This window comes from Coturnix japonica, chromosome 19, assembly GCF_001577835.2.
Source record: "Coturnix japonica isolate 7356 chromosome 19, Coturnix japonica 2.1, whole genome shotgun sequence".
Classification (NCBI taxonomy): domain Eukaryota; kingdom Metazoa; phylum Chordata; class Aves; order Galliformes; family Phasianidae; genus Coturnix; species Coturnix japonica.
Window position 1 is genome coordinate 5,649,203 of NC_029534.1, and position 26,820 is coordinate 5,676,022.

General features: G+C 50.4%; 1 protein-coding gene across 1 annotated transcript in view; it reads left to right on the top strand.

Annotated features, from left to right (window-relative positions):
• NXN (nucleoredoxin) overlaps positions 1-26,450 on the top strand; it is a 47,934-nt gene extending 21,484 nt beyond the window's left edge. Inside the window, exons 2-8 of the mRNA XM_015880764.2 lie at positions 9,712-9,829; positions 11,192-11,325; positions 11,702-11,802; positions 12,070-12,176; positions 19,329-19,508; positions 21,945-22,069; positions 24,620-26,450. Of these exons, the coding sequence (XP_015736250.1) occupies positions 9,712-9,829; positions 11,192-11,325; positions 11,702-11,802; positions 12,070-12,176; positions 19,329-19,508; positions 21,945-22,069; positions 24,620-24,802 (948 nt within the window). The 3' untranslated portion in view covers positions 24,803-26,450. The remainder of the gene's footprint in view (positions 1-9,711; positions 9,830-11,191; positions 11,326-11,701; positions 11,803-12,069; positions 12,177-19,328; positions 19,509-21,944; positions 22,070-24,619) is intronic.
• The last annotated feature ends 370 nt before the right edge of the window (positions 26,451-26,820 follow it).

The window sequence follows — 26,820 nt, forward strand, 5'->3', positions numbered from 1 at the left end:
CTGGTTCAAGAGTTTGGGCTGCTTTGAACTCTCGTGTAGCTTCTGCAGTCTCAGGCAAAGAACGATGCTCCAGATGCTGTTCCCAGCAATCAGATCAATGACATCCTTATTCTGGTTTAAATTTCTTAAAAAGGGAAAGAAGTAGATCACACTTTGGAAGCTAACCTGAAGTACTGGGGGTCTGCAAGCATTTCTTCCCTCTCTTACTGGAATAGAGCACTGCAAATGATTTCCCTGTTTATAGGCACCGTTTAGGAAGCAGGAGAAAGTGAGCTGCCTCCTTTTATAGATTCCTGTTCCTTCCAGGTTCTTGTCATTGCATGAAATACAGGAATTTTTGTACTTAAAGATTTGACTTCAGGGAGAAAAGATGTAATGCAGCAGTTCCCCTTGTGTGCAGACTTTTGTGTGTAGGGGGGAAATCACTGAGTGGCAGGGAAAGTGCTTTTGGGAATTGATTTAAGTCCATGAACACCCCTCCTGGTCAGCTGCTGGTGCAGGAATGTGACTGCTCTGTGCCACTTTGCCAGTGGGATTTGCCAAAGGCAAGTTTACTCTATACCTGCTTCCCATCTGTAAGAGTGCTGCCAGCCTCATGGCATCAAGTTTGTTATTTCTCAGGCTGAGAGGTCTTCAGGGTCACCAAGTCAAAGGTTTGGATGTAGCATCTCTACAGTGGATCTGTAAGGATTTCCACTGGACCTGCTCTTTCGTCTCCTGCTTCAGCTGAGATCACAGCTGCAGGGTTTTCCTTGGGATGCTGTGGGATGCTTTGGTTGTCCTGGAGAGAAAGTTTCTGATTTCTTACCTGTAAAAGCCGCTGGGCAAGAGAAGAACCCACACCTCATCCCTCACAGAGCTGGTGCTTGTTCATAGTCTGATGGCTGCACAAGATACAGAACAAAACTCCACAAAATAAGCCCCAGATTTTGTTCTCATTAGTGTAAAATCATCAAATCTGGGTGATTCTGATGTTGCTAGAGAGAGAAGGAGAATTAACTCCTGGTGAATGTAACCAGAGGATACTTAAAAGGCAAATTGTTCACATACTTTCTTTAAAATTTGCATGAGTGTAGTAAAAGGTCATCCTAAGTGCTGAATCTGCTCCTCAGATCCTCGCCTGCTGGCGGCTGATTGCAAGAGCCTGTTGCTAAGTGTTCCTGGAAACGGAATAAAGATGAAGCAAGATAATTGAACAAGAAGGAGGGAGAGGGGAAAAAGCTTGGAGCTAATAGTCTAACTGCGGAGCTGCCAAACGAGATGAATATGTCGGAGTTTGACTCTGTGGCTGCATCTAATCAGCTCTGACTGAGGGCTGGGTGGGAGTGCCCAGCCTGGAACTTCATGGTGGAGCCTTGGAAGGAGCTGCTCAGACGCCAGCAGCAGATCTGGTGCATTTCCCAAAGCTCATCCAACTCCAAGCGTGCTGCTTTCTAACGCTTAGTTTAGAGCGAAGGGCGAGAGAGCAAAACAGACTCGGAAGATGGTTTGTGTTATTTCTGTGTATAAATACACTGTTCCTGCGGTGTGCATTTTGTTAACCTGGGATCTTTATCTAGACAATCAGTAATCACAAAAACCAACAGGACAGAGCAAAAACACAAACAAATCCAGAGCTTGGCTGAGCAGCTGCAGCTCCAGGTGACCTCGGAGGGGGGTTTTCCTGCTGGTTTTGCAGCAGGCTCCTTCACACTATGTCAAATAGGGATCAGCCTGCCTGGAAAAGCACTCCCTCCTCAGGGTGCCCAGTTTGTCCCAAGGCTTCAGCTTGTCTCAGGTCAGTGGTTTGCATTTCTGGAATCAAACCCCAGTGCAGCTCCTGTTTGTTGCCGAAAAGACAAAGAAGCAAAACTTGCTCAGCTGTGCTATTTCTCTGGTTGTAGCTTTTGTGAAAGTGCAAAACTTTCATTGTCTCCGTGGATCGATTTCCTGGAAATAGTTTTAGGAACTGTTTCTGGAGTGATTTTTATCATCCCAAAGCATTTTACAACCTCTGAATTTAGTAACAGCTGAAAGACAGCCACATCTGAGGGAGGCTGCTGCCAGTGCACAGCAGCATTAGGCATTCCATAAAGGAACACATGCTTGGCTCTCTTTTTTTTTTGTGCAGAATCCTCCCTATTCTGCCAAAAAGACAAGGCTGTGCTCTACCATTCATCCCCTTTGGGTTCAGAGCTCAGTGGCATTGCGGCACACCGAGCAGGCTGAAATCTTTCCCCCTAGCTTCCAGCTGGGTCTGGCTGTCGGAGGAGGTAATGAATACGCTGCATCTTATCTGACATTTCAACTGCCCCTGTGGGATTCATGGTGTCATCGGTTTCTGACAGCGGCGTCTCGTTCCTGGCAGGTTCCCTTCGCACCGTGCTCAGTCTCTGTTTAAAATAGCAGCCTGGGGAGAAGGAGGCTGCTCAGTGGAGTCAGTGGTGGGGGATTGGTGTCCCAAATGCCATGTTGTGTCTGCACACTGACTGATGGACTCCCTTCTCCAAGAAGCCATCAATCTCGTGACTTCATGACTCAAGGCAGGATGGAGCTGGAGCTTCTGACCTTGCTACTGATTTATCACTGCTCCTTTTCTTCTTTTTAATTGGTTCGGCAGTCTCAAAGTATCACTTAAGGCTGAAAATGGAGGTTTTCAACCCCAAGGGCAGCCCTGACCTCTTGTCAATGGATATGAGATTGTGGTCCCCAGCCCCACTGCTGGGTTTTGCAAGAGGGCTCCAGGTGCCATGCACAACTGCAAAGCAAAGCTCCACCCTGTCCCTCATTGCTTTTGGCTTCTACTCTTAGCTGAATCTGTAAAGAACTAGAATAGAGGGTTTAATGGGCAAGCCTGTCTTATAGAGGAGCAGTCAGGTGAGGAAAGGGTTTCTCTTGTCTTCTCTGCACTGGCTTTTGCTGCTGTTTTGGTACTAGCTTAGCCAAAGCTGTGTTTAGGGTTATTCTGGTCTGGTTTTTAACATGTGCAATTGATTAATTACTAATGCTGGCCTCGCGGTTGCATTTTCGTATTTAGACGTCACTGGCTTGGCTCCTGTCGGGTTTACATTTCCAACCTGCAGCCTTACTGAGGAAGGATTGGATTTCAGCTTGGGACAGAGGAGGAAGAGGGGAGTGCAGCAAGCCTGCACCGTGCATCCTGCTGCAGCTGCTGCCTTGAGGTGATGGCTGAGCCCCAGGTTACAGCGTGCTGTCACTGAAGGGGATTGTTTGCTGCATATGGGGCTGGTTAACTGAAGAATACTGAGATCAGAGTATGGTTGCAGAGTGTATTTCTTGGGGAGGCTGCAGTGGATGTGACTGTGGTGGCTGGACCCAGCGTGCTGTGATCACTGAAACTCCTGCAGGAAGCTATTTTCCCTGTGTCCCTTTGGCTAGACATTAGCATAGGTGAAGATGCTACGGCTGGACAACCTGATCTTATTGTAGCTGTTCCTGCTCATTGCAGGGGACTAGATGACCTTAAGGGTCCCTTTGCGGCTCATATGATTCTGTTGTTCTATCTAGCAAAATACTCCTCCCTTGCTTTGGTAGCATCCTCATTCTTCAGAGGCCATGTGAGCGTGGGAGCGGATCTGTGGAGGATGCTGGTCTGTGGCGTGTCCTGGGGCAGCTCGTGGCATCCTGAGGCTGTGGCTGCCCCAGGTTCCTCACAGCACCAACAAATGCTCTATTGTCTTCTCAGAAGGGTGTTTTTCTGTTTGTTTGGTTTTTTTTTACACAGATTGATTGTGTGAAGTTCCCTTTCGGATTAAGTGTTAAAAACAAAACAGAAACCACACCAATACCTCATTGTGTTTATTAAACAACGACAAAAGATTCCGATGTCCCTGCCGATTTCAAAGGCTTTTGTGTTTGGTGGGAACTCTATCTAAACTTTGGGCTTTTCAAAAGTGTTTTCTTTCTTGATGATCTGGGATTGCAGGGCATTCAGCCTCCAGATTACTATCTGCACTACATACTGGCTGCCTTCAACTGAACAGTAGCAGCAAAAGTGAACGTGACCGATAGGAAATCTGTGCTGCAATGCTGAGGTAACTTTGTCAGCCAGATGATAGATGAGACCTGGGACCAGGAGAGACTCTGAACTTGTATTTGATGTCCCAAACCAACCACCCCACCCTTTCCCTTTCCTATAAACGGATGGAAAAATATCCCTTCCCCACAGAGAGAGAGAAATTATTATTTTTTCTTATTACCTTTCTGTTTACATAGCTGTTTCTTACTTAGCGCTAGTCATCCGGGGGCATAATTTATAGGGGCCATGTATGATACACTCCTGTGTGTGTCTTGAATTTGTCTCACAAACATTAGAACTCCCTCCATCCTCAGTGCTCTTTGTGCACGTGTCCTGCTGCCTCCTGCTTAGAGCTCTGCAAATGGGATGGCAGAGAGCTGGCAGAGAGCTTAACCAGAAAGCATTGAGACCCTTTGGCTGCCAGTCCTGGCATGTGGCTTGTTTGGAGGGTGTGCTGGGACCATGAGCAAAATATCTGGGGATACTTGGGTATAGACCTCCTGTTAAAAGGTAAAGTCATGCATGTGAAAAAATAAGCCATTTTTCGTGGGGAATGCTTGTAAGAATATCTCGTGGTGTATGAAGCATGGATAGAGCAGCCTGTCCTATAGCATCCTTCCTAAGTGAGCTGCCGGCTGTGTTGTTATCTGGGCATTCAGATCTACCCTCTGCTCACTGAGCGCAGCCACTCATTGAAGCCTGCACACAGGGCAGGCTGTGGCTCCAGGCCCCGAGGCTTTGCCTGCCATAGATCATGTTAACTGCTCTTAAGTCCTGCTCAAATTAAATGTTTTCATATCAGATGTGGGTTGTGGAAGATCCAGTCTGTCAGCCTGAATGTGTGTCAGGAGGAAACGAGGCAGCTTGTGCTCATAGTCTGGCATGTGCGCCAAGGGCCTGGCAGCCATATGCTGCTCTGCCCCGACAGAAAATGCTCAGATCTCAGCCGCCAGGGCTGCTTAATCCTGGAATTACTGCAGTAAGTGGGACACTTGGTTGGGAGCACAAACATATGTTATCACCTTGACGAAGGACGGCAGGGTGACAGAGGGTCCAGGTGGAGCTGTGATGCAAATCCCATTGGGACTTAATGTGTGCAAAGCAAAGCGTGGTTGTCCGTGGCCTTGGGATGGGGCTGGTGGTGGGGACAGCTGCCATGTGCAGAGCCTTGTGATGGTGGTGCTGGAGCAGTGACTGGAAAGCAAGAGTGGTCAGAGAGAGGAGAATGGAGGGAACGATGCAATGGGAAGCATAGGGTTGTGCAAAGAGCCCCTCTTTGTTCATGCACTCCTTGGAAATGCATAAAAAACAGTGCTCTGCTGGCAGGGGCTTGGCCAGAAAACCCTAACAAAAGGGATTCCTTCCACTTCACCTTGGAAGCTTTTGGCCTTGTGAGTGGCAGGGAGGAACAAATGCTGCAGGCAGGCAGTGTGGTGGTGCTGGGCTCAGGGCTGAGGCAGCCCCGCAGCTTGGAGAGGGGCAGCTCTGACATGCAGCCTTTGGGGCTTTGGTTTTGGTTTTTGCTTGCATAGCTCACGCAGTTGGGCCGCAGCCAGCAGGGGAAGTGCATACAGTTGCATTTACAGCAGTCTTGTTGACTGCAATTCCAAATCCTCTCTCCTCGTTTTATTAATGGAGGAGACAACATCTCTCTCACCATTGTGTTTTGTAATTAGGTTTTAATTTCCTTTTAGAGAGAAGCAGCAGCACCACAATCATGAATTTATCCCAAGCCCACTTGTTTGGTCTCCTGTATGACAAGATCAGACCCTGGCAGGCACCATCTGCCCTAAAACTCTCCCTCCTTTACTCAGCTGAGTTTTGTTCCCTCACCATGCCCCCTTCCTCCAGACTGGAAGGGAAGGGGAAGCCTTCTCTTGAGCTCAGCCTGAATTGCTGGGACAGGCGTTAAGTGGATTTAAATCCATGGGGTGAGGGAGCTGCCTGTTGTTCTGCAGCCTGTTGCTCTTTGCAGAGCCTGGGTGGCCCCTGGTGCTTGTAAACCCTTTAAGGCACGCTGTAAAAGCTGTGATTTAACATGGAGAGTGAGCCAGGACAGAAGGGTCCCTGCAGCGCGGGGCGGTGGGGAATGAGGTTGGTGTGGGTTCCGAGGGGCTGCGATCTCCACACTGTCCCTCTGGCACAGCAGGTTTCCTGGTTGTTATTCTCATTTGCCATAGGAACTTTAGTCACCTTGAATGGCATGTGTTGGTCAGCTTTACCTCCTGGTTCACTCATTTGTGAACTGATGTGCTTTGGAGTGAGGACTGGGGAGGAGAGGAGGAAATCCAAACAGGATTAGTTATGGTATCCATGAGAAATAACGAGAGCTGTAAGAGGGCTGCAAAACACACAGAATTAATCTTTCTCTTGCTGTTGGCACAAGCAGGTATCGCTGAAAGCTCCCACTTCTGGCTGCAGGCAGCTCTTTAAGCTATGGAGGATGGAAGTGCAGCATCTGTTGCAATCCCAGTTTGCACAGCAGTGGAAAAATGCAGCTACCAGGGGACTGGTGAGCAAACCTGTGAAAGCTGTGCTGCATCCCATCCCCTCGTGTTGCACTGCTAACAGTTGTGTTTTATCTTTGCCAGAGTCAACCACTACATCTCAGGGTTTATGTTCCTAAGTTAATGCGACCAGGGCTGATAAATCAGTCAGCACAACCAGAAATAGAGACCTGCAGCTGTTAGGAGAAGGAGTTCCCTTTCCCAGCAGTGTGTGTTGGAGGGGATTTCATCTGCTCCGGCCAGATTCCAGCCATTTTGCTGTGAACAAAGAACAGTGATTTGCTAGTGGGGAGACCTCTGGTTTGACACCTTTGTTAGGAAAAATTACTCCATCGTGCCTCAAGGTGAGACATTTCCAAGTCTTCCAGGGATGAAGGATGTGGCACTGGTGTGTAGAGCTGCTTGTGACCAACGTGGGTACTTTGTACTGCTGTAGTGCCTGTAGTCTGAGATCACCATCACCTGCCAGAGGGTAACGAGAGCTGGTTACAGCATTGCTGGTTACATCCCTCCTCAGGTCCCAGATGGCTGGGACCCTCAGACCTCAAGTAATAACTGGTGGTTCTAAAGTCTCTCACAGCTGGTTGTGGATGGAGGCACGGAGAAGCCCCAGGGCTGTGGTTTCCAGCTCTTCCAGCATGGCGTGGTGACGCTTTGCATTACGGATAAGGTTACTAGTGGAATCCAGTGACTGTTTTTTCCACTGGACTTCTTGACTTAACCACCTGCACAGGAGCCAGATAGGTTTCTGTAAAGCCAATCAGCCTACATGGCATCTTAAGAGAGGCTCCTTTTCCAGCAGGCATTTGGGGTTGAGTGTTGAATTCAGCAGGCGTGCACAGTGATCAGCAGTGCTCGGAGAGAACCAGCTGATTTCAGGCTGAGCAGTCTGTAGATTATTTCCACATCTGTGTTAGCTTTGGCTTGATCCCCCAGATTTGCAACAGCTGTTGGGAAGCGGAGCAGAGATCCCCTCTTTAAATGCATGATCAAATCCTCTGAGTGTGGAGTGTGTTATTTCTATGTCATCCTCTTCAAGACAGGAAAAACAGCTTTTAAATGTTGCTGAGGCAGCACTCAGCTCTACTGCTGAGCTATCACCCGATCTCCCTGTGGTTTCAGAGCCAGTTGTAATTTGCGTTCTGCATCCCATGCCTTGCCTGACACTCGGCCCTTGGAGAGGTGTACATCAGCCTGTCTTTGCCCAGGTACCTGCACAACAGCTGCTGCTTTTCTCTTGAGCTCACCTTCCTGCACATCACCGACATCCCATGTTGTGCTTGGAGAGTGACCAGCTTCAGGTCTGACCTGCGGTACAAAGAACCATTAGGCTCTGGAAGGCTGAGCCTGTGGGAAGGGCCATCTCCATGGGAGTGGTGATAAATCTTGGCCGTCATCCTTCAGAGCATGCAGTTCTCATTTCCAATCAGCTTTCCTAATACACAGGAGGACCATCAAATCAGACTGCTCCAATGTTAACAGTGCATTCATGTGCTTTCTGATACAGGCATCAAAATTAATATGGTTAATGCTTTAGGACCATTAATTTGCAATTCAAGGCTTTTATAATTGGCCTTAAAATGGCAACTTGATTCAGGTCATCCTACAGGCAGTTGTGTGTTTGTTCATCTGTGTCAAATAGTGGCGTAAATGACAGCTCCAGGGCTGTCTATAGCTGAACAGCCTTTCTTCTGTGGGTGGTTTGTGTCCAAGCTGTTGATGTTGCATCCTCAGAAGCCCCCGAGGTGGTTGCTTGATAAGAGCTGTCAGGTCAGCTGGAGACTGAGGACCAACAGCCAGGTGTTTGTGCTCTGTCCGTCCCAGCCAGAGTGGGTTTGGTTTGGTTTGGTTTGGTTTGGTTTGGTTTGATTTTACCCCCTGCTCTGGCTGCTTCAGCCCCCTTCCTTGGAAGCGCTGAGCTGATTCTGCCAAACCAAACTACTACAACACACAGCAGTGCCCTAAGGGAGCTCCTTTCCATATACAAAGGGCTTGGCGAGATGAAGTGAAATGTAAGCAACTCTTTGAGGAGAACTATCCAATTGCTAGTTGTAATTTCCTCGTTGTTTGCAGCACCCTATTATGTGCTTGTGATCCTTATAAAGAGCTTTCCCCCACCCTTTAAACTTCACAGGACTGGATTTTACCTTCTGTGGTTTGACCACACTCACTGCAGGGGGCTGGTTTGCATTTAGTATCTTTTATTTTTTCCCTTCTATATGCCCAAAGCTATTTGGTTTGTGAATGAGGATTATGAATGAGTTGGCTTCTCCAAAGAAATGTGACTATTGGAAATTCAGGGCTGGTGGGCCAAGCACAAAACCATATATTTCTCTAGATCCTGGTAAATGGAGATCAGTAGCATCTTCTTCGATTGGTGCTAACACTTTCCTTCAGAGCCAAGAGGATTTGGAATACACTGAAAGTGTGTTAGTTCTTGTAACTCACTCAGATAGCTTTTATAAAGAGATGTTGGAAAAAGTATTAAGTATAGTGCCAGTGAAACCTAAATGTGCTGCATGGACTCAAGTGTGCTTTTGCAAAACAAAATGACCAGGAGACAGCAAAATCTAGATTGGGACTTGCAGTGTGCAGCTGTTCCAGCCTACAGGGCTTTTGTTTGGGATGGGTAGAGGACTGCAGGCAGGCTGGCAGCATGCATTGCAGCCCCCAGGCCAATGCCAAACCCATTGAGTGGCTCCTGGGAACAAAACTGAGAAGCCCCATTTAAGCAGAATTGTGTTTCTGTGTGTTGGCCCCTTGTTTTCAGCATGGCTGTGTCTTGGCAGAGGTTATTAAATTTACTTAATGAACATCGAAATTGGAGAAGAGAAGCAGCCAGGAAAGCATTACAAATTGCTTCAGAGCAGTGGCATTAAAAGTATTTGTGCTTACCATATCTTCTAAACAAAGCCCTCAAAGGACAGTACAGGGCTGGTAAGTATTATCCCCTTTGACTCACAGAGAGGCAGATGGGGTTGAAGAAGCCTGTACCTACATCCCTGCTCAAGCCTGCAGCAGCAGGCAGGCAGCGTGCAGTGGCTCCAGCATTGTCCTGCATCAGCTCTGTTTCTTTGCTTATCTCTGAGCCCTTGTCTAAAAGATGGTAATGCCCCAAAGTCTTCCTGTTCACGCTGCCAAGCTTATCTCTTTTCTCTCTTCTTCTCCCCTCCCTCTGTGTTACAGCTGAAACTGTGGAACAAGTACAGAGTCTCCAACATTCCTTCCCTGATATTTATCGATGCCTCTACTGGGAAGGTGGTTTGCAGGAACGGCCTCCTGGTAATCCGTGATGACCCAGAAGGTAAGACCTGGAGTCGTGTGCCCTAGAAACATGGGTATGCAATTGCCTTGTTATTTTAGCACATTCTGAATTGCCTTGGAGGTTTAAAAATACAACAACAACAACAAAAATGGAAACAAACAGCTATTGTCATACTTGACTAATCAAGGCACTGTATTATTTTCAGTATAACATTTTCTGCATCATTCCTGCCAGATCTTGTGTTTTGGTTTTCTTGTTGAGAAGAACAAAGACTTCCCCTGCAGGTTTTTTGTCTGAAGTGCTAATGAGGAAAAAGACTGAGTGAAACACAAAGTTTAGGTTTTCTGTGATGGAAGCACAGGGATAGACCCTGACTTTCTGCACCTCAGGAGCAGAGTCTTCCCTAATAGTGAGTGGGTGCTTATCACCAACATCGCAGCCTGTCAGGGTAATGAGTTCCCCATTATTTGTAAATGAGGCTGAAAAATGCTATTGTTCTCATTTCCCTAAGTTGTGTTGGGAGTTAATTTTAAATCCTTCCTAATTAAATTTGCAAAGACCTACATGTGCAAAATGCGTGCCCTCCCTCACAGATTCTGCAGACCTGATGTTCAGCTGTTAACCTGCCTGTGCAAACATTCCTTCATGCAGCAGATACTGAATATGGTGTCTGCTGGCAGGAACTGTGCAGCAAGTACCAGTTATGGCCTGGGCCATCTGTGATGCTTCCTCATCTCTGGCTGAATATCTCAAATCAGTTTCTGGCAGCAGATGATTCTGAGCTTGTGTTTGCATGTATGCACACATGCTTTATGTAGAGCAAGTTCTAGAAGTTCATGTGTGTGTTCAACAAAAAAAATCAGTCCAGTGATATGGTTAATTGGTATGGTTAAAGCCTTAAATTTAGAGGAATTAGGGCTGTGATGATGTGTCCTGCACCATCTGCTTACCTGTTTAGAAGGGCAGCTGGTTGGGAGGCAGGGTGGGTGCAAGGACTGCAATCAGCAAAGTGGCTTTATCTGTAAGTGGCAAACAGGCTGCCTGCATTCCTGAGCACGTACCACCTTGCCTCAGTTGTTAAAACAAACATTGTGGATAAGGAAAAGATGTGTTATCAGGCACAAAACCAGAACGGGCAGAAGTTGCTCTGACTTGGGCAAGGATGCAGGTACTTGTGGAGCTGAGGTCACTCTGGATGCACAAGGCAACACTATGGTGGTGCCAGGGCAGCTGAGTAATTCTACATCCCCCTTTAATGGAGTGAACCTCAATAGGATCCCTCAAATAGCACCTCAAATGGCAAGATGGCTTTCAGTGGAACTTTTGAATTTGTAAATGCTCCGTATGCTTCCTGTTTTGTGTTTTGTTTTTTATTCCCACTCCCATCCCAACCCTCTCTAGGTCTGGAGTTCCCATGGGGGCCAAAACCCTTCAGTGAAGTTGTTGCTGGACCTCTGCTAAGGAACAATGGCCAGACACTAGATAGCAGTGCTCTGGAGGGCTCTCATGTCGGGGTCTACTTCTCTGCACACTGGGTGAGTGGTGGGTGCTCTGCAGAGCTATTGGGGTGAGCTCTGGGCAGCCCTTGGGTGAGGTGAGGAATCACTGCCAACCTCTGAAGGAGGCTGGTTGGTGCATAAGCAGTTACGATGCCCTGGTCCTTTTGGAGGAAGCCAGCAGCATTACAATTGCTTGACATCCTCATCTGACCCTGCAGAAGGGGAAGAATTTTTGGATTTTCAAAGTGGGAGAGATTTTGTCAGCAGTTTCAGGAGTCAGTGACCTCCTGCCATAAACACCAGCCACATCCAAGGCCATTTCCTGGCTCTCCAGAATAGAAGAGATCACGTTTGGCTTTCAGTGATGGCTCCATCATTTAGACAGTGTGCCCATGTGTGTGTTGTTTTGCAGTGCCCACCCTGCCGAAGCCTCACACGGGTTCTGGTGGAGTCCTACAGGAAGATCAAGGAAGCTGGCCAGAAATTTGAGATACTCTTCGTTAGTGCAGACAGGTAATGAAGTGGTGCCTCCTGGTGTAGGCAGAGCAACCAGTCCTGGAGATATTTGATCACCAAATGCATGCTGCAGACCCTTTCTTATGAAATTTGGGCTTGAAATTTAGTCCAGCTCTCCCCATGTTTGTGTGTTTTATCAGCAGTTGCTGGGGGGCTTAGTGCAATGGGGAAAGGTCTTTGTAGGCTGAGTCTATGAAGAAAAGGGGAAATGGTGCTGCAGGTAGAGGGGCTGCACTGAGGATCCTGCACTGCTCTGTTGCACAGGTCAGAGGATTCCTTCAAGCAGTATTTCAGCGAGATGCCCTGGGTAGCTGTCCCGTATACGGATGAGGCCAGACGGTCACGCCTGAATCGGCTCTATGGCATACAAGGTAGGAAAGGCCCTTCTGATGTGCAGCACTCCCTTCTGTTGCTTTTGTTGAACATTTGTGATGTCTCCTCTTGTTTAACTAAAATAAGAAAATGGTGAAGCAAAGCACAGTGCCCCCAGGCTGAGCTGCTTCACGTTTCTGCTCTCCGCAAAGTCACATTCCTACCACCTGCCAGGCAGACTGTTAATCGAAACAGGACTTCCATAAACAACCTAATTCTTCCTGGAAACTTGGAAGCTTTTTTTGGCTTGGATGTTTTTTACCTAATTACTGATTTATTTATTTTGTCTTTTCTTGAAGGTTTAAGTTTCATTTTCTTGCTGTTTTATGTAATGCAAAGGCAGGCGATCATTCTCTGCAGAGGCTGAGGAAGATGGCATCTGGTTTATGTTAGCAACATGAATTACAGAAGAGTGCATGTTTGATGTAAACCATGGCTTTGCCTTTACTGTATGCGTCTGTGCCAGAATCCAGCAGCCTCAGCTGCTCAGAGGGCAGGGGAGAGGCTCACTCTGTCTGCGTGTTTTGAGAGTGTCCCAGAGATGATAGAAGTTCCCAGCAGCCCTCCTGGGAACCAGTATGTTGTTTGTACAGGAGATGAGGTGCACTGCAGAGATGTGCAAGGTAAATAGCTTGCAAGGAAGCTTCCATGTATACATAGAATTTCTGCTTGTGCTTAAGGAATGCAGAGATAAAGAGCTGCCAGTCTCGCTGCAAACTGTGTGTTTCTCATTGTTTCAGTGCAACATCAACCAGGTGGGTGCAGGCTGAGGCAGGCAGAGAAGCAGGAGTATTACCAAAGGTGCTCAGGGGCCTGGGGACACCAGTGGGGGTCTATGGACCATCCTGGTGGTCACGTTTTGCTCTCCTGTATTTGCCTGCATTGCTTTTGCAAAGCGTCATCAGCAGAAAGGTCCCGGAGTGGCCAAACCTTTGAGTGTGTTCATTTCAGCTTATTTGTCTGCGTTGACTTTAGTGGGATAGTTTTGCTGATATGAGCATTTGGCAGAAACCCAGTGAGCAGGAGGAATAATCTCTCTTCAGATTCCTCCCTGAACACCCCTTGTGGGGTGAGCTCAGGTGCCATCGCTGTGCTCTGTCCTCTAACCTCACATCAAGAATAACTGTTAGCCTGCTTTAAATAGCCATCATTTTGCTTCTTAATGACCTTCCCATGAGGCAAAAGCTTTCCAAATTCATCTGTCTTTTCCCTGGCCTTCTCACAACCTTCTCCAGTGCTGGTTTCGGCAGAGCCCTGCAGGACTGCTGCCAGTTTCACTGGGACTTTCTGTAAATAAGGTGTCCAGACATGGATACTCAGCACTGAGCATGCTGTAGCCAAGGAAACAGTAACAACAGCTTTCCCTTTAATTTCAGCCGCTGTCTCCTTAAATGTCTCTCTTGGTTGTGTGCTGACCTGAAAATGTAAATATTTGCTGTTCCCATGTGCCCTGACCCTTTCCTCGCTGACATAGCTCCCATTTTACCCCTCGTATTTCCACATGATAGGGATGCTTTACTGGGGACACTGACATTGGGATTTGGGCGTGTTTGACTGCAAACCCTACTTCATCACAGTTTTTTGCATGAAGTAGGAACCTCCTTGCAAGGATGAAGTGTGATGGGCAGTCACACTGAAATGTAGAGGACTGGTTTATACTGTTTTGGGTTAAACCTTTTCTCTGCTCACAGTGGCTGCTGGGTGGTTGTTGCTTATTCCTGCACAGGCAATAACTCCTCATTCTCACAGAGCATTCTAGCAGTTGTGCTCTATGAGTGTCTGCTTGGCTTTCCACATTTCCTGCTAAACTTGGACAACACTGTGCTGCTCCTGCAGCTGCCTTTGTTCTCAATCCTCACAGCTCTGCACAGGGAGCAGCATCCATGCAGCCCTGTGCAGCCCTGCTGGCCTCTGGCACCAGGCAGCCCCAGTGTAGGAGCACGTGCCTCAGGTTGTGTCTGCAGGGTGGCTTTTCCTCTGATTTTTCTAAGGCCAGCAGAGCCTTTCCTGGAGCTGGAACAACAAAAGAACTTGTCTTCCTGAACAGTGCTATGCTGCTGGAAAGCAGCAAGACAGTCAGACCTCATGTTGTTTTAGTCCTGTGTTGGCCCCTACAGCATTCAAAAAACTCAGTGTAAAATGTAAGTTGAGTTATTGGCCTTTATTTGGGTTGACTTGAATGCCTCTATTCATAACCCACGTGCAGCCAGTGGGCTGTACCATACCCACCTATATTAAATTGCTTCTGGGTGCAGCACTGTCTTGAAAGAGAGTTGTTTCTCATATCACAGCTTCTTATAAGAATCCACCATTGTGTGCTTCCATGTGGCTGTCATAGATGAAGTCTCCTAACTCTCCTCGCTGGGCAGGGGGTGATAATGAATGCTATACACAGATGGGAATTGCCCTTTATTGCAACTCCTAGGAGAGATTTTGTGATCCTATGAGTTCCCTGTGGGATGCATTACAGCACTGTGAGATTTGCAGTTACCTGGGGGAACTTCACAGACCTGTTGTTTCAGCCCTGGGCTCTGTTCCAGACACCCGCTGGTCACTCCACAGCCCAGCAGGGAAGTCATGGCCAGGAGAGGTTTCCTGTGCTGGGTTTGTGAAGCTTTCTGCTAAAGAGGTCAAAAAAAACCCCAACCCAGCTATAAAACCCAGTGTTGTATTCTCTGAACGTTTTATTCACGGTGATTTTGATTGCTCAGCCAACAGACTTAATGCAGATGAGATTTCCATGTCGGATATGGGTTTTAATATATAAATAAATGCTTTGCCAGGTTCAGTAACAAATCATTTGGCCCCCGTGTTTTTGCAAAATGCTCATCTCATGGGAACTGAATCCATTTTCTAATGCGTAGAGTCAAACTGAGCCCGTCTATGCTAATTCTCATCTAAAGCTTATACAATATTCATTGCAGAACGTCTGATCTATGATTCTTCTTGATAACTAAATTCTGGTGTTATGACTCACGGCAATTACCAGAGCCCCCAAAAGGCACTAAAATAACACGTAGTGGCTGTAGGTGAGTAGGGAGGGGGGGAAGCACCCGGCTTAGCAGGTGTGGGTTTGGTTTAAGGCTTGATGGTTAAGGATGCCCAGCCGGAGATGCAGGGGATGGAGCTTAGGAGACCAAGAGTCAGTGTGCTCTGGGGTGGCTGTGGCAACAGGGGCAGATGCACTGCAGCAACCTCAGCCTTCACCACATGGATCCAGAAAGGAAAGCAGAGCTTTGTGGTCGATGAGGAGCCTCTGATGCCAGATGAAAGGTGAAATTTATGGATCCTGCACGTCACCTGCCTCTTAACAGGATGAAAATCATGAGATCAGCCTCAAGTTTTCAGATGTGTTATTGGCATTTCCTAACACGTTAAACACAGGGTGATTTATCTTAGAGTCTTATTTTCTGAGTCTGGGAAGTTTTAGCAGCTGGGTGCTTTGGTGTGTGTCTGCATATGCAAATCTAACTGCTCCGAATAGGAGATGAAATCACTGGTGTCTGTGGGATAGCACTGACAGAATGACCTGTGTCTAAAGCAGGCCCTGAATATTCCCAGGTCAGACAGGCTCCTTTGCAGCCTGCTTCAGTCTGCTGGATCTCAGGGCTGGCTGGCCAAAGGAGGTGCAGGAAGGGCTATGGCCTTGCTGAGAGCTGATCCCACAGACCCAGTGCAGTGGGCTGGGCTGGCTGCATCTCAGATAATGCCTGTCTGGAGGGGACCAAATGGCAGGCATCCTGGGTGGGGATGGGAATCGTAAATGAATAAAGACCTGAATTATGTGGGGTGCTGATCATCATGTGCTTCTCTTGGCTTCAGTAGTATTTTGTGATGCTTTGTGCCTTGCAGGATAGGGCCAGAAAGAGTTTTCCTAATTCCTTCCAGTCTGTTTAACCTCTCCCTGCCCTGGAGCTATTTTGAATACCAGAAGGTAATGAATAAGCCTTTCTGTGATAGAAAATCACTTTCTTGGCATTCCCTTAGGATTTGCAAGCCCAGCCATCATGCTGTGTTACTGTGCAGCTCCTGCAGCTGACCCAATGAGTGCAGCCCTGTGCATGGGAGGAATGTGAGCAGTGCTGTCTGGGCTGGAATGAGGGGAATGCAGCTGCTGCCTGGACCTGCAGGCAGGCTGGGACAGACAGACAGCCGTGTATTTCCTAGAGAAATGCCTAGGATTCAGAGGGTTTGTGAGTAACCCACTGTTGTACAGGGGGCAGTGCCAGGAGGCAGCAGCAGCACGCTGATTTCTCCTGCACAGAAAGAGAGTTGGTGGAGTATTTCTAACAAATGTGGCTTAAGATGAACCTTTGGGCTGAGAGGTGAGGGTAGGAAGGTCTGTTCTCTCAGTTTGCTGCTGTGATTCAGAGGCTGTTGCTGGGTGGATGAGGAAATGACTGATAGCAATTGGGTCGAGCACTGAGTGATGAGGATCTGACAGCAGAGCCTGGTGCTGACACTGGCTGCCTGGCTGCTGTCTCTTGGGGCCCGGTATCAAATTGTCTCCCTCTTCCTTCCTTTCGGGATGTTGTTTTGTGTCCTTGATGACAGAATAACAGTGTTTTTCTCAGATGAAGTCACCAGCGTGAGCCATTCCTGTTGGCTTTGACTGCCAGCTCCTGCCGCTCCATCCCCCCACAGGTCAGGGGCAGCCATCAGCCATCAATGCAGAACCAGCCTTTCCCGCAGGCATGTCCCAAAAGCAGCATCTCACTGATACTCAACACCATTCACCCCCAGGGCCACACTGCAGGAGCTGCCACAAATGTCAGTTCTGGAGCCTGGAAGCCTCCTCTGTGTGCTGCTGGCTGGGACAGTCACCAGCTGGTGTCCCCTGCACAGTGCCCACCCAGACAGATGTCAGGAATTGACTTGTGCTAAATCTCAGCTGTGTGCAACCACTCCTTGCTTTGTCCCAGGGCCGAGGCCCCGCAGCCTGCAGAGCCAGCCAGCCCTTTGCCTTCTGGTGAAGCCTTGCTTCTATTCCCAACAGTTTGACTTGCGTGTTGTTAGTGCAGAGCTGCAGCTGGTCCTGATGTGGAAAGCTGCAGTTCTTCTGAGCCTGTGTCTCATCTGCTGTGTTTTTGTAGCTCGTGCTTAAGGCTTCATGGGAGACCAGTCTTAAGACTGCAGCCAGGTGGGATGAATGAAAGCCTCATTAAAGCCACGGTCTTTGTAACCAAGAAGAAAAATCTCTTAGCTATTGCTGGGATCCCTTCCTCTTCTCACATCCATCCTGGCTGGGTTTTCAGGGTCTTGTTTTAGTGTAGTACTCGAAAGGCTTTTATTTTATCCTGGGGCTTTCCAGCCCTATAGCTCTGGGCAGAATGGTGCTCTGGCCTAAATGGGGACTCCACAAAACCCATAGCCTTATTATTCTCAGGAGAGAGGGGCTATGCCACATCTGCCCTATCCCTCTTTGTATAGAGGGACATATTTAACTGATTATTTCTCTGGTTTTGGTCTGTTTGTTTGTTTTCCCTGGGTGAAGCAGAACGGGTGTTCCTCCCTCTTCCCCAAGGGCTGCTGCAGAAATAAACAACTCAGGACCCCCATCCTGCAGGAAGGAGGGCACGCAGCCTGGCTGTAATGTGGCTGGAGGAGCTGCATTGTGCTCAGCAATGAGAAGCTCTGGGCCCCAGCTGGGGAAATCAGCTTGGATGAGTGCCAGTGATCTGCAGGCTCGCACTGGTGTGAGGGATTCTCAGTTTCCCCATCTGCTCCCATGTTGTCCCCTGGCAAGGATGTGGCCCCTGCCCAGAGGTGCTGGCAACATCCTATGGGCTGGCAGCATGGCCAGGGAAGGCTCAGTGCATCCGTGTGCATGCACTCATCCTGAGTCTTGTAATTCTGGTGCGCACCTACATCTGTTTGTTGGATGTCAGCTTTCTGCCCTAGACAGAAGGCACTTTTTTGGGTTAAGGGCACAGCTCTGCATGGTCCCCAGACCATCTGGTGTTGCTCAGCTCCAGGGGACTGCAAATAATGGTGTGTTCTGCGGTCTGAGCAGCTGCTGGTGCACACACAGCTGGAAGTGCAACATGCAAACCCACCAGGACAGCATTTTTAATAGCTTAGGAGCTGGCTCCAAAGCAATAAAAGGTGAAATAATTACCTACAGAATTGATTTGAAGTGCAGGAAGTATCCAGCAGCTCTGCAGCTCTGTGCCTGCTGAGCTTTCCCCACAGCCGCAGTGCCGTGCTGGGGCAGGAGCTGCACAGTCGTTGGAGCAGGGTCACATCACCTTGGTCTCCTGGGGGCTTGAGGAGGGAAGGAGCAGCACAAATGAATTAGCACTGAGCTTAGCTTCCCCTTCTCTTAACCACTGAGCTGGGCTGATGGTGCCGGCAGAGCTGCCCAGCTCTGTTCCTGCTCCTTGGGGTTCCTTGGGGTGTTCCCAACAGGGACTAGTAGCCCTGTTTGGCCATTCAATTCAGTGAAGGCTGTGTTTGTTGTGTAGCTGCCTTCTGTTCTGCAGCCTTTCATCAGCTGGGGACCTCAGGTGTCCCAGCCGTGTAACATTCACAACCTGCTGGACCCAGATGTGTGCTGTGAAAATGATGGGACAATTGCTTCTATATCGGAAGGGGTGTGGGGGTTCATGGAGGAGTTCATGGCTGCTAAAACGTGTGGGTTTCTGCTGGGAACAAACACACCCTGCTTCCTGGCTGCTGCTGCTTGCAGTCTGCTCTGCCACAAGGTTTGTTTGTGATGCTTTGGACCATGTGTCTCCAGGCTGCGGTGGTGGTGTCTGGCTGCTGAGCTGTGCCATGCATATGGGAGACACTTCAGTCCATGCTTTGTGGGCTGCAGTGAGCTTCTGAGCAGGGTCCTGTCTGCTGTGCCAGTTTGTGTGCAGAAACATTGGCGTCAGGCAGCAGTGAGCGAGCTCTCCCTGTAGTCAGACAGGGAAGGAAGGCGATGCCAATGCTTGTCTCCCAGCTTCCTGCTCTGGCTCCTCAATTACAGCTCTCCTTGAACAGAAACAGGATCTGGGGATCCCACTTCCCACCACATAAGCTGCAATGGCAGCACTGACGCTGGCCTCCTGCCAGATCAGAGGCAATAGGATGGATCCTTTTCCCCCACACCCTTTTACTTCCATATTAGCACTTTGGCACTAATCCCTGTTTCTCTCCTGTCACAGGCATCCCAACGCTCATCGTGCTGGACTCCCAGGGCGAGGTGATCACCCGGCAGGGGCGAGTGGAGGTGCTGAATGACATCGAGTGCCGAGAGTTCCCCTGGCACCCCAAACCTGTGCTGGAGCTGACAGACTCCAATGCCGTGCAGCTCAACGAGGGCCCCTGCCTTGTTCTCTTTGTAGGTACGGAGCTAAATCCTGCAGGGAGGGGTCTGTGTGCTGAGAGGGCTCTGCAGCTTGCTGCCTCCCCTTCAGGGACTCAAGAGAGTGACAGTCCTGCTGGCTTCCTAAAGGAGTGTGAGCTGCTTGCAGCTCACAGGGGTTTGCCAGAGCTCTGCCTGTGACACAGCTTGTCCATGTCTGCACCTCTGCAACTCCAGCCTTGCAGTGAGGGATGTGGTGGAGCAGCTGTTTGCACTAGAGAGGAGCTTCAGTGGTGGCTGTGGTGAGGCATGCTGATAAACATTGAAGAGTGCTAGAAATGCACTGGTGGTGGCTGGGAGGAGGAAGGCCTTTTCTGGAGCTTAGGAGGCAGAAGGGTTGCAGATGTATGCTGGCAGCTTCAGATCAGGGCTTGAGTTCTTTGGCTGAGCAAAGTTCACTGGTTCTTGAGTGTCCCCTCTAACTGGGGGGCTGGCTGCAGGATAGAACAGGCTTCCCCTCCCAAGCTGGTGTCCCTCTGCTGCTGCTTACCCACCCATTTACTCCAGCTGTGGCTGGGGATGGGCCTGGAGCACAGCTGGGTTGTCCCAGTCCTTCCTCTCCAATGAGAGATAGTGAAATCTCACCAGTGCTTTGACTTCTGTGGTCTGTGCTCCAAGCACAGCATCCTGATGAGCAAGAGAGCCCAATGGGAAGCTGCAGTTGCTGTGATCAGAGTGCAGTGAGGTTTGCTGAAGAGCCTGTGTTACCCTGAGCCTACTTGCCTGGCACTGGAGTGTGCTGGGGGCTGCTGTGTCAGTCAGGGCTTGTGTCCTGCTTCCTCACACACCCTTTGTTAGCAAAAAGCCCTTTTCTGCAGCGTTTATGGTATGTCTCTTGCTCTTTCCCTTCCTCCCTTTCAGATTTCCTTTTGACCCTGATTATTTATTCAGTAGAACCCAGCAGGGGATGTGAGCACAGAGCCAAAAATACTCTCTTCAAGCTGGGAGGACTCGCTCTCCACGCTGAGTGTGATTGATGGGGGCTGTCACTGCAGGCCTCGAGAAAGAGTTATTTTTGTCTTGCTCTGAGCAAAGTTTTTCTATCACCTTTCTGCAAAAAGCGGCCAGGACTCTCGCCTGGATCCAAGAGGATGCTCAGCCTTGGTGAAAGCCACTGGTGTTGCACTAAGTCATGCACTGGGAACATGGGGATGGAGGCTTCTGGCCAGCCTGTGTCTTGCTGAGCGACCCCCAGCAGCAGTGTCCTTGTCCTTGCTTTTTGGGGCAGTATGGAGCTCACTTGTGCTTCCTGTGTTCGGCTGATGTTGGGGTCACCTGGAGGCAGCAGCACCCCCAGAAAGAAGCAGCTCGAGGCACTGGGAGGGATGTGGGGTTTGCTCAGCGCAGTGTGTGAGGTCGGGGCTGTGTCAGTGGGCTTAGCAAGAATCGGGGGTGAATAAATGCTGAGCGATGTACATCTGCCACTGGAGAGTTTAGGGCTGGGTTAGCCAGAATGTCGAGGGCTGGCCTGGAGTGCAGCCAACAGCGTTTGTTAGCAGAAAAATCAATCACTGCATAAGCCCCACAACTCTATGTATTTATCTCTGTCATCCACACAGGACTCATCCAGCAATGCAGCGTGCGGTGTCCTTAGCATTCCTGTCTTTGCTTAGAGAAGCAAAGGGAGGAGGTAGGGAAGCATTGAGTAAAGGCAGGCAGAGCTCTGGGAGTGGGCATTGCCCGCCAGGTGGTTCCAGGGGCCCACATGGGCTGCACACTGCCAGGCAACCAGGAATCTGTTTTCTTGAGGGTTTTTTCCTTTTCAAACTATTCATTATTTTTTTGTCATGCTAAAAGTTGTCCCCAAATTGAAATCCTTTCATCTGGGTGCTGCTCAAGGACGCTGTCTCTCTTCTTTCCAACTCAGTATTTGAACTTCAGTGGTGGCTGGCATTTGATTGATGTTTCCATCTCTTTCTACTCTACCTCTGGCAAATCAAAGCTGCCTTTACAGAGCTGCCGCCGCGGAGACTCGAGCAGAAAAGCTGCTGAGCTGCCGTCCCAAGGCGGAGGGATGTTGGGTGGCGGGCAGGGTGGCAGGCAGCCTCAGCACGTTCGTTTGGTCTTCAAAACAGCCTGAACCTTTTCAAGCTGCACGTCGGCTTTGTTGCATCTGTTTGTCCCTATGCTGCAGCAGCAGCACCAAGGGAGCGAGCAGTGAAATATTTTGGGAGCGGGTGTTGCTCTTCTGTTACATGTTTCCCTGTCTCACATGAAAAGTGCAATTCAGCTGCTCCCTAATTGCTACACAGCCGCGTGGCTTTGAAGTTGCTGCTGTGTGTTCGGACTCCTATTTCCTCCGTTGTTGTTGCTGTGGGGTAGAGCTGCCCGTGCCCCGGGCTGTTTGCATCTGTTTGATCCTAACCTCCTTTTTGTATGTCTCTTTGCTTTGTCTCCCCACGTCTGTGCCCTGCAGATTCAGAGGATGATGGAGAGTCGGAGGCAGCGAAACAACTGATTCAGCCCATAGCTGAAAAAATCATTGCCAAGTACAAAGCCAAAGAGGAGGAGGCACCGTTGCTCTTCTTTGTGGCAGGCGAGGTAAGCGGGATGGGAATGTGAGAGCTCCCTGCAAGCACAGGGCTGCATCCTGCACTGCTGGGGCTGGTGGAGACAGGGCAGCTTCCATCCCTTGTGCTGCTGAGCCATGGGCCTCAGGGTCTGAGCTGGGTTGGGTAATGTCATCTCTGCTCTCTGGGTGTGTAAACTGAGACATGGAGCTCAGCTGAGCTGAGTGCAGCCTGGGCTGGATTCTAGTAGCTGAGGGGTTCTTTCCCAAGTTTTGCTGTAGGTCGCCCTCAGCACTTTGAGTCTTGGGCTTGTTCAAAGGTGGAAAAGCCTCAAGGCCAGGAAGGGAACTGGTGGGGACAGGCAGAGATGGGCGCTGGGAGACAGGAGCGGGTGGCAAGCTCCCACGCTGGGGCTGCCAGCCCCGTGCGGCCACTTCAAACACTGGGGCTGTGTGTGCTGGCTGCTCGGGCAGCAGTCCCAGTCAGCCTCTGCTTTCAGTCCATGTTGGCAGGCAGGTCGGCCTGGCTGTACTTCCCACCTCACTGCAGTGCTGCTGCTTTTCTTGCCACCCTGAGTGGAGGGAAGGGACCAGCACTCCAGCCTCTTCCCTAATGGGTTGGCAGCCTCCCAAAGTCATCGTGGTGGTGCCAGCGCGAGCTGGCGGCATGGGCTCTGCTGGGAGCTGGGCCAGGCCAGCCTGGGCTGCCTGGAAGGGGAGAGGCTACAAGACCAGAGCCCTCCCACGTCGCTGGAGAGGGGTTCCCTCATTACAGCTTTGAAGTGAGGGACCCCAGGGTGCACTCACCCAGCTGATGGGACAGCCCCTGGCTGTGTTGCAGGGGGAACCTGGCCTGCAGTCGATTTGCGTTCTGCCTGCCCAGTTCCTGTGGGGTTGGATGATTTCTGTGCCGTGCAGATAATGTTGGATGAAACTCCCTTTGGGAATGGGCAGGGGCTGCCTGGGGAGCAGATCTGCAAGGCCTGAGGCTTGGCTGCTGTGCTGTAAGGTGCTTTGTCACAGCTCTCCCTCCTCTTGGGCTTCACGTGCTCTGTGGGAAATGTGTGCATCCCAAGCTGCTACAGTCCTGGTGGCTGGACTGGTGCTAGGAATGTGGTGCAGAGCCAGGGTTCTGCTGTTGGCCTTCAAGCAAACGGGACTCTTTTGTCCTGTGTGTAGTGCTTCACTCTTCTACAGGCTGCAAACCAGAACGGTTTTACGTGAGGCTCAAAAAAGCTCCTGGCTCCCCTCCTGTGGGACCCAGGCAGGTGGGAGCCGCCAAGCTGCTGTGCGCCTGCTCGGCCTCCACGCTCACGTCACAGCCGCATTGCGCACCAGCGGGTCCCCCGGAGCCGCCCAGCGCACAAAGAGTCCTGCAATGCCGCAATGGGCTCCCCCCACACTGAGCCCCCACCACCACCCACAGCCCTTTGGGCCCCTTCCATCCAGGCACTTGTGCTCCCACGGCCGTGTCAGGTCTCTGAGCGGCCCAACTTGGCCCCTCACCCTTGAATGAGTCCCTTGTTGGAAGGGCTCTATGGGGAGGGTCTGGGAGCTGCCCCCCTCCCCCAGAGCCTGCGAAGCGTTTTCCTCCTGCTCGCTGGCTGCAGCTGAAACATTGCTGCTATTCATGCAGCTCCCGACATCCCTGCGGCAGCAGGACCAAAGAATGGGGAGCATCCGGCACGTCCCATTCATCCGTCACCTCAATAGCCCTGGCTGCTGGCCTCGGGTCTCCGCCGGCCCCAGTGCACAATGCAGCCAGGCCGCGGCCGGAGCAGGCGCCTCCCATTCCTCTCCCAGCGCCTTTGGGCCGGTTTTGCATGGATTAGAAGGTTTCAGTTGCTTTGCAGCGATCGTATAAAGGACAAGGCATCCCAACACCTCGGCTCTGGGCTGGTCCCAGAGGTGGGAAGTGTTGGGGGCCGAGGTCACGGGCCCATCCCTGCTCTCCCTTCCCTGCCACGTGGTCCTGCGCCAGAAAACCCTGCAGTGGAAGGGGAGGCGCGATAGGAACCACCCTGCCGGCCACCGCCCTGTGCTGCATTGCTCCCAACCGCCTCTGGATTCCTTTATTTCCATCGCTGCTGTTGGAAAACTGCTCAGAGGAATGCCTGGTTTCAATGACCGTGCGATCTGGACACGGCCCCGGTGTGTCCCCACGTCTCCCTGCCATGCTCAGGAGATGAATTGCCCCAGCACCAGTGTTTGAATTCCACAGCCCCAGCAGTGACAAATGAGTTTTCCCCTTTGCCCAGAGCTGTGATCTGTCTGGCTGCTGAGCGCGTTGCTTGAGTTTGCTATGTGTTCTGGGCCTGCACTCACACACTGTGGGTCTGCCTGTGGGGTGAGGGGTCCTGGAGGTGTGAAGCAGAGGAGGGAAGAGGCTGGAGAGGGGTAAAAAGTGGTGCTGGGTGAGAGCAGAGCCTGGGTTTGCTTTATGGGTAGGTGGTGGGGCTCAGCACAGCCCAGTGCAGTGTTCTGTGTGATGTGTGTGGGCTGCACCACTTCATGGAAGCAGTGCTGCTCCTGGCTGTGTAGCTCTGCTGATGCTCCTCTCTCCCTCTTGTTTTGGCCTCCAGGATGACATGACTGACTCTCTCCGGGATTACACCAACCTGCCTGAGGCTGCGCCCCTGCTCACCATCCTGGACATGTCAGCCAGGGCCAAGTACGTGATGGATGTGGAGGAGATCACGCCGGAGATCGTGGAAGCCTTTGTCAGCGACTTTCTAGCAGACAAGCTAAAACCCGAACCCATCTAAGGCAGCTTCTGCACCAACAGACATTATTTAAAACTAGGTCTCTCTTCCGCCGCTCATGGATTCTCCAGCGTGTTCTCACGCCTGACCCAGTATCCAACCTTCTTGTGGTGCCTTGTTCTACGCAGTGAATCCTTCTCCTAAGCAAAACTCCTTGAGATGCACTTTCAGCAGGGAGTCGTTGGCGTTCAGAGACTTCGCTTGTGCTTCATGGTGATATATTCTCTAATAACCAGGCCAGAACTGTTACCGTACTTACTTTATACATGGCACTAGCTAGCAGGCAGATCTTTTTGCATGGTGTTCTTCCCAACGTACGCATCAGGCGGTGGATGGGGTTCTCGGGGCTCTTTTCTTTTCCATGTCCCCTTTCTTTCCTCTCCTACAACCTCTGCTGACTAAATTACTTCAAGGAAGCAATAAGGAAATGGTCCCCTTTGCCCCTGCCCCACCTTCCTTCCCCCACTCGAGTAACAGTGCCCTGATGAGGCCAAACAAAGTCTTAACTGCTGACAACCTCTGAAAGACCACAACGCAGCCAGGCTTCTCCTCGGGGTGAGAACTTCCCAGGTAGTTTTCCCACCCCACACACCGACAGCCTTATGCAGCATTGGCTGCTCACATTGGGGGACATCCAACCCCCCTTGTGGCACACAGATATCCCCTCCTGCACTGAGCCAGGAGCAGAACACCACCAGGCTGCCCTCGTCTCCCCGTGGTCTCTCCCTTGTGCTCTCCCCATCCCCTCTCCCTCCTGCTCCTTCTCTCTGGTATGAATTGTCTGCCCCTCTATGTTAGTTGGTTTTTGTAGGTGTGTCCCAAAGCTGACAGTAATGGTGCTGTTCTTTAAAAAAAAAAAAAAAAAAAAAAAAAATTAAAAAAAAAAAAAAAGAAAAAAAAGAATAAAAAGATTCCTCCCCAGTCCTTATAGCAGCACAGCCAAACCCCCCAGGAAGTGACATTGTAAAAACTGTACATGGTGATTGGAACTTTGTAATAAAACTGAGCTAATAACTGAGTTGGGAGGTGCCGGTTGCCGCAGCCCCCCCTTCCCCCCCATTCTGTTTCCATCAGGGCGGTGTCCTGGAGCTGAACGCGTTTCCTTTCAGCTGGTTTGTGGCAGCATTACAGCCTCTCCCTTTATCGCTGTTACAGCAACCCACCCTGGCAGGAGCAGGAAAAGCAACCAAGTGTGGAAAGGCAGAGATTTGCATAAATCTCTCTTGTTGTTTTCGCACGTTTCAGATTCTCTTGTTCGGGGCTGGTTGGCTGAGCTGTGAGGAGGTCTGTTAGCCACAGCTCACTGCCCTCCCAGCAGCAGGCTGGAAGGTGGGGGTCAGCCCTGCATTGTAGCACGGCTTCCATAGCAGCCCTGATGAGCTGAATTAACTCAGATCCCCCTTTACTGGGGGCTTTTTGAGGGAATAGCCCTTTGGGGTGAGCGACCATCCACCTCAGGGTTAAGGGAGTGTGTGGTGCGATTGCAGTCCCAATTCCTGCTGCGTGTGAAGCAGCTGAGCAATGGAATCACTTCCAGACCCCACTGCCACCTAGCGCGCGTTGTCTGTGCACTGCAGGTTCCTGCTGCTTTGGGGGCAATCTCGATGTGTTTGTGGTTTGAAAGACAATTACAGTGAGGCTGGAATTGGAACCACGGTGTCTGTAGTGTTTGGTCATGCAGCAGAGGCTGTTGTTTGTAGACAGGGAGAACCCATATTCGTTTCCCTCTGGACATTGTGGTTTGGGGCTCCCAGAGAGGCAGCAGTGCCTGCCACAGTCAAACTGGTCGCTGTTTGGTAGGAACTGGAGTAAAGTAGCAATTTTCTGCCATAGAATTGGGTTGTTTGGGGTCAGTTTAATGGGAACCAGGCAAGAGCCAGTTTCTGGGGATAGAACTGGTTGGCTGGAGCAGTTTCAGCTGTGAGCTAACGCCTGCTTAGTCCTCAGCTCCCAGAGCTTAGGCATGGAGGAGGCTGGCTGCCTCTGGGTGTCTCACAAGGAAACCTATCAATGACCTTTCA